Source organism: Pocillopora verrucosa, unplaced genomic scaffold (assembly GCF_036669915.1).
Source record: "Pocillopora verrucosa isolate sample1 unplaced genomic scaffold, ASM3666991v2 scaffold_116, whole genome shotgun sequence".
Taxonomy (NCBI): Eukaryota; Metazoa; Cnidaria; class Anthozoa; order Scleractinia; family Pocilloporidae; genus Pocillopora; species Pocillopora verrucosa.
In genome coordinates this window covers 53,026-60,116 of record NW_027078166.1, presented here as the reverse complement: position 1 = coordinate 60,116, position 7,091 = coordinate 53,026, and the positions used below count along the sequence as shown (strand labels likewise).

The following is a 7,091-nucleotide window of genomic DNA, read 5'->3' as shown; positions in this document are numbered from 1 at the left end:
CATTACATAATAACAAACATACTTGTGATGACAAACCATGTGAAAATCAGCCACATTCATTTGATTTTGTCACTCAATGCTCATTGCAAATTATTTTTTGCTTTTGTTATAGTTTTGATAAACTATAACATGTCAGAATCCTATATTAGCTAAATAGTAAAGTTGAAACATAAGACTTATTGCCTTTTTTGAATCAAAGAAACACATTGTGTGTACAATTGTACTTAATATCTTATCTTGATCAATATCCATTTTTCAACAGACAACAGTCTCCTAGCAGGGATCAAAGATCAGCAGATGATTATGACTCACCCTGGGAAAGCAAATCTTTTCTGGGAATGCAGCAGAAATCTCCAAACTTACCCCAAGAGAGACCTCAAGCTCCTGTGACTGATACACGCTCATCTGATGATTATGACAAACCATGGGAGTGGAACAAGAATATTAATCTGAATGGCCATACACAAGGGCCAAGACAACAGGAACCTGTTCAGTCACCTAAAATTGACGCTCGGCATCCAGATGATTATGATGCACCCTGGGAGTGGTCAAAATCTGGCCTTACATCAAAGGTGAAGGGTCCAAGGGAAGGAGAGGCACAGGGCATGGCCTTAGTTGCCCCTTCTAAGCCACCAAGAACATTTGTTGAAGATGGATCCCCCATTGACCCTTCTTTGCCACTGTCACGACAGGGGTGAGTTATATAATTGAATTGTTATTCCATATGTACAAGAAAAGTAACCCCAGGTTGTGAATGTTGTGTTTGCTATGACATGTAGATGTAGATGACATCCCCAAATTTTGACTTGACTCTTTAATTTCTATCACACATTAAGGTCATAAGAATAAAGGAATTGATCACCAAGTTAAGAAGTTCTTGATTGTTAAAGAAAGCATGGGCTTTGAGCCTAGAAGAAGTGCAAGTTTTGAGGGTTGTTTGTACTGTATCTGTCCTGATCATTAATTTTCATATTTAAATCTTGAAATACAGCTGGTATCATGGACCTTTAAAGCGACTGGAAGCAGAGAGACTCCTACAATCTGCTGAAGACTGCAGCTTCTTACTGCGACAATCTGAGAGTAGTAAAAATGACTTCTCTCTGTCTGTCAAGTAAGGATTTGTTATATCAATTATTGCCTATTTGTTATTTTCAGTACAACTTTATCCATTCAATACACCATAAGAATTCACTTTGCTTCACACTAACTGAAAATTTACTGTTCTTATTTTTAAAGTTAATATCATTTTTAAAGTCATTATTTCAAGAGGAACATGAGAGAATTCTAAACAAGTTTGTTAATTTGATTTACCCCAAGTGTAAGCTCTTTGCCCTCTTCATCATTTTAAATATTTTTCTGTTTTATTTTTGTTTAGAAATAACAACTCCTTCATGCATTTAAAGATTGTTTGCCAAGGCAATAGATACATCTTGGGACAATTTAGTAAGCCATTCAACACTGTACCTGAAATGATTCACTACTATTCCCTAAACAAGCTCAACATTCGAGGAGCTGAACACAAAAAACTCTTACACCCAGTGGTACCTCCCCCTGAGTATTTTACACTGGAGCCAGGTGGATATCCCACAGCAAGCTGAGAGTCACATTCCTGCATCATATCATGAAGGCCCTTATGGGTGGAAAAGCTTTCCTGACAAGCCTTGGAAAGTCAAAGTGCAGAGATCACTGTATTGAAATAGTGAATTTAAAATAATCTAATTAATTTTAAATTTTTTTTTAATCATCAGTGACAAACGTTAAGGGAATGGTATTTTAATTTCATTTAAATTCTGTTATATGAATAGTTGGCATTAAAAAAAAAATGAAACAAGCAGGATCATGAGTAGAGTTAGTCTTTTCACACAAGTATTATAGTTTTAAGTGTTTGCCAACACATGTGGAATTATTGTTCGATTTTATTTCAGTTGACTTTGAAGTAATCCTTGATAGTAGTGTTCATAGTAGAACACTTTTCAGTTGTAGCAAGCTCATTTCTAGATTTTTCTCAAGACTTAATTATTATCTTGATAGTGTTTTACCTTTTGAAGGAGCAATCTTTGTTTTGCTATTTTAGTTGTTTTTAGTGTTGCATATTGCCCATTGTGGGTAAAAGATAATTTCGACTGATTTACCATTTAGTTAAATCTTGTTTTACCATCAGACCATCAGGGAGAATGTACAAAAAAGGAAAGTCTGTATTATAATAGTGTCAATAGGAGTAGTCTTAGAGCTCCATGTAGTTGTGGAGAAATAATTTGGTATTGAAACTGTTACTTTTAACCTTTGAGTTTTGTTTTAATGAATGAAATTTACCATTTTAATGAAAGGGTGAAGTTCTTTAGAAAAGAATTGAAATGAATGGCCTGAAATATATCACTTGTGCTAGTGTCTGTGTTCTGCAGTACACTGTGCAGTTGGTTCATTTGAAATATAAATGAAAGTTTTGATGTAGAATTGTTTCTCAAATCAAGGATCAAGTAGCAGTGGTAATCTTTTGACACTGACTCTGGGAATGTTACCAGCAATCATTTAAGGTCATTTTAGTAGCTAGTAATAATAACACAATTTACCCCTTGAAAGTCGTCTGAAACATACCAGATCCAGGAATTTCAATAAAATCCAGAATTCTCAAATATAATTAATGTAATATGGACCCTATATGATACTATGCAACATATAGAAATAAGCAATAATGTAAAAATCATGCTTGAAATAGTGAGAAGTCTTTAAACACCGGGTTTTAGATAGCTGTAGGAATTTGTTTACATGTAATCATCACTAGTCATTCTTCTCTCGACATTTGATCACCTCGATTTCTAGCTAAGATTTCATTCTCGAGATAATTTCACCAATCTGGCTTCTCGTCTTCGAAAGTCCCGAATTCATTAGGAATATTGATAAAGCTAAATAAGTATATTTTGAAACTTGGAATATTAAAACTTGAACTAACTGTTGGACTTCGATAGATTTCTTGATGTTTATGTAATTCAAATTTTAGAGATACCACAACATCACACCAGCTAGAAAATCAACGCACATTTTCCAAAATTAAAACTACCGCCATCAATTGGGGAACAGATCCAGAAAGACTGCGACTTCTAGAGCAAGTGGAAGACAGATGTCCCGGATAACAGCGATTTCACTTAATTCTGTATTACAGCATCTGTCTTTCTAGTGGCTTTTAATCCATATCCGCCATATCTATTAAACTTTGGTTGATAGTTTTTTCTTTACTATCATGCCATGAGGTCAAAGTAGGGTTAAAGCTGTAATGATCGCTTTTTTCCATGCAAGACTTAACAAGAGAAGCATCACAAAAGCTAGGCTGTGTAGAGGATGTAGATCGCATTTTGTCGATAAAGGGCCTTTGCAAATGATGACGACGAGAACACGGATGTCGACTTGATTGTCCGGTGGAGGCCTGGGATGCAATCAAAATTCAGCAATAAAGGAAAGGTAGCTTTTGACGAAAAACTTAATTTTAGCGTATTTTGTTGGAACTTAATCATGATAATGTAAAATTCCTTTCTGTACCTCTGATTTTTTACGCAGATTACATGAAAAAGCGTAAGGTATTGACTCATCATTTGATGGGGATTTGATTTCCAGTTGGCTTTGAAATTGAAAAAACACTTCATCTCATGAGTAACCATAAGATATTCTCAAATACTGGACTTGAATAACGAAAAATAACATTTTCTTCACCCGCTATTAGACTAATATCGGATTTATATTTTACAACTTCACTCAACGCACAACTTTGCGATCTAGTTCTGCTCTAACCCTACTTTCCTTCGAGGTATTAACTCTTTTCAAAATGACTTTCTACCTTAAATGGCTTGCATTTTCAGTTAAGTTCAGGTAAAACAAACACAAGATTGGTGATATAAAGACTATAGTGAACTTATTGACAGAATAAGAATCATACCGAAAAAGATATTTAAACGGATATCTAGCCTTTGGAGACTGTTAAATAACAACAGAATGAAAAGAGAATTTGGAAAAGAAATAGCGTACGTACCCAAGGTACCGCCCCTCAAAGAGCTACGTGCTGTTCGTTTAATTTACCTGATAACAAATTTAGTGCGGAGGATAAATGGTATAAGTTAGAGTCACCTTAAAAGAAAGAGGTGTTGGACGTGCTGAATAAAAAATTAAGAATTTTTATCCTGATTAGGAAATTGACATGCAATTAACCTAAAAACGAGCCTGAAGGGAATCGAAAATACAATCAAAGACTCTACGAGCAAAGTCGTGAATGTGGTATAATTTACCAGACGGGCGAGTGTCAGCGAAAATTTTAACTGTTAGCTGAGAATATGAAATTTGTGAGGATGAATTGGTGTGAAATCATATTCTGACTAACGCACCAGGGTCGGGGTTTTTTTATGAGATCAGTTCTTTGTATATTTAGGTGTTTGGCGGGAAATTTATAGGTTACCATGGGTCGGTCACTCTTCGTCCATGTTTATAAAATTTGTTTAGCTATTTAGTTGCATCGTTTTCTCGGGGCCTCGTGCTGCTGTATTAGATGAGAAATAAATTTCTACACATTATTCTTGTCTTTTGATAAGAAAGCTAAAAAACAAAATTGAATTGAGGGACCAAAATAATTAGGTAAAAGGGCAGCATATTTAGAGACGGAAAAGCTAAAATTTCGTTGTTAAGGTTACTTCCCACCTTCGTGGGTGTCCTTCGGGAAAAGATTCGTAAGCGCTGGTTTCACTAGAATCCTAGCAAACTATGTATCAGAAGAAAGCTTATTGACTGCAGTTTATGATGAAAATAAAATTTAAGCGACATTTCTTTTAAGAAAGTGTCAGGAGCCGGGAAGGCGTGAAACGACGCCGCAGCACGAGCAAAATGGCTGCCAGTCTTATTCACAAGGCATCAATCAACGAAAGTGCGTCGCGCTTTCTCGGTATTCTGATCAGTTGTCTAGATATGGGCATCTAAAGTTGGAGTAGCTAAAAATATGCGAGGTGTGTTGCGAAAATAAACGCCACAGGAAAAATATTTCAAATATCAAAATTTCCCGACACAATTTCGTTTGCCATTATTACTAGAATGTTTCAGCGAAATGTGAAAAAATCGGTCAAATCTATATATCCTATAAATTCGCTCAAAGTGGTTGTATTCCTCCCAAAAAGAAATGCGAGATTTTACCTCATAAAGGTTCGCAAACAATAGCGCCAGGCCAGGAGATTATCTCGCCTCCTGAAACCGCAAACCAAGAGGACAACAGAACCTCTTGGCGCCAATGACGATGGATCAAGATTTCCTGGGAAAAGTAACTATAGCAGACACGTTTATTGTTTTATCTCGATCGCTCAAAGAACGTTGAGGAGGACGACACAATAATGAGCAAAGTTGCCAAAAGCAAAGGAAAAACCCGCGGCAAAAATGGTAAAACCGGAAAATGTGTTGAGAGGCGAGACAACGAATCGCCATACAGCTTTCAAAATCACAATTCGAGGTGATTGTTAAAGATTTTGTTTCAAGGCTGGTACTTGCATACAGAAGAGGAAACCTCATTTTAAACATCATGTATGGCAAGTTTTGGTTTGACGGCGACTTCTTTGTTCGAAATCTGGACCCCAGCGTGGAGCTCCGTCAGTACCAGTCACTTTCACAAAGAAATTTTTTCTTTTCTTGACAGAATGGTACTTTCTTTCTTCTTTGGGCCTGTTTTTTTTTCTTTCTCTTTGTACCATGGACTTTCTTCCCCTTTTGATCTCCATGAGCAAAGATTTTTCCATGAGCAAACATTCCACGTGTGAATTTTGTAATGTGCGTGATGTAAACAAAGTATGGAAATAACATGATGACGTGCCCAAACAGGAGCGGTTGCTGCGAAAATTCTCTTAGGGGGATTCGCCCAGGTCCGATGGCAACCTTCAGATTGATTACCTTTTATTTGAAAATACGTTTTTCTAAATAACTCGGACGCTTTTAAAGATTTCTGAAAAATTTTGTATGGAAACCTTAGGTTGAATGTTTGAATTCAGTCTAGTCAAATAGAAGAAAAATCTATTCTTTCGGTAGCCTACGTGTAGGTTTCACCTTGCGGGGGAGGGTACGGCTACACGTAGGCTACTCTTTCGGCCTCCGAAGGTGGAAAGTAACCTTAAGGCAAATCAAACTGTTTAATCGTTTGTCTCACGAGGTAAATGGAGGATTTGACACCGTGGGGAGTAGCATACGTCACCCATAAAGAGTTGTGCTCAGCTGTGATTGGATGGAATTCCACGGCTAAGGGAACCTTCCGAAGATGCGCCAACCACAGACATGGAATTCCATCCAATCTATAAGTGACGTGTGCTCAATGGACCTCATCGCCTGAAAAAGACCAGCAGTATGCAGTCGAAATGTCGTGATCCATTTTCGAAGTGACCACATCGCGAGACAAACGATTATACTTTTCTTTTGAAAGTGATATTAAATTGTGGATCGCAGCAGACCAGCAAGATGTAAAGAGTTTGTGGATTTGTGATCATTTCTTGTCCAACCATGAGCTAGCGAAATTTCTGTGGTAACAATTTGGTGTAATGTTTACCTTGTAGTAGAAATAGTTCATGAAACGATAAACTTAATTTTTGAAATGTTGTTTTGCTTTGTTTGCTGAGAGTTAAAGAAACGAAGATGACAGGGCAGCTGGCGAAATGAAAAAAAAGCTAAACGTTGGTGGCTGTCGCTTTATTACTGATTTTTGAGGCACGCAAGATACTCACAAATAAAAAAATAAATTCCTCTACAAGCTACCCTAAATTTCTTGCTGAACTGACTACAGCGAATGACGCTGTCGAGTTTTAGTAAAAGTACGACTGTTAAGTTTCTGCGGAAACCTTTTATTACTTTCATCAGAATTCTACATAACAACTGCACTGCAAAACTAAGGCCTGGAAATATGTAAATGCAGAGTCATTCATTATTTTTCAAACATGCTGATTCTTCAAGAAATAGATTCAAACTTGTCACCCGCCGGGCCTTGAAAACAAAGGAGACGACAAAAACCAATAGTCTACTTTCAATTTTTCATAGTACCTCTGGTCCTTGACAGGTTGTCAAAGTTATAAAGCGAACACTAGAGG

The 7,091-nt window shown here is 36.8% G+C and overlaps 1 protein-coding gene across 1 annotated transcript; it reads left to right on the top strand.

Annotated features, from left to right (window-relative positions):
• The first annotated feature begins 242 nt into the window (after positions 1–242).
• On the top strand, positions 243–2,954 carry LOC136278518 (SH2 domain-containing adapter protein F-like). The gene is made up of 3 exons (XM_066161988.1): positions 243–694; positions 992–1,111; positions 1,376–2,954. The coding sequence occupies exons 1-3, from the start codon at positions 339–341 to the stop codon at positions 1,596–1,598; spliced, it is 699 nt and encodes a 232-aa protein (XP_066018085.1). The 5' UTR covers positions 243–338; the 3' UTR covers positions 1,599–2,954.
• Positions 2,955–7,091: the final 4,137 nt, after the last annotated feature.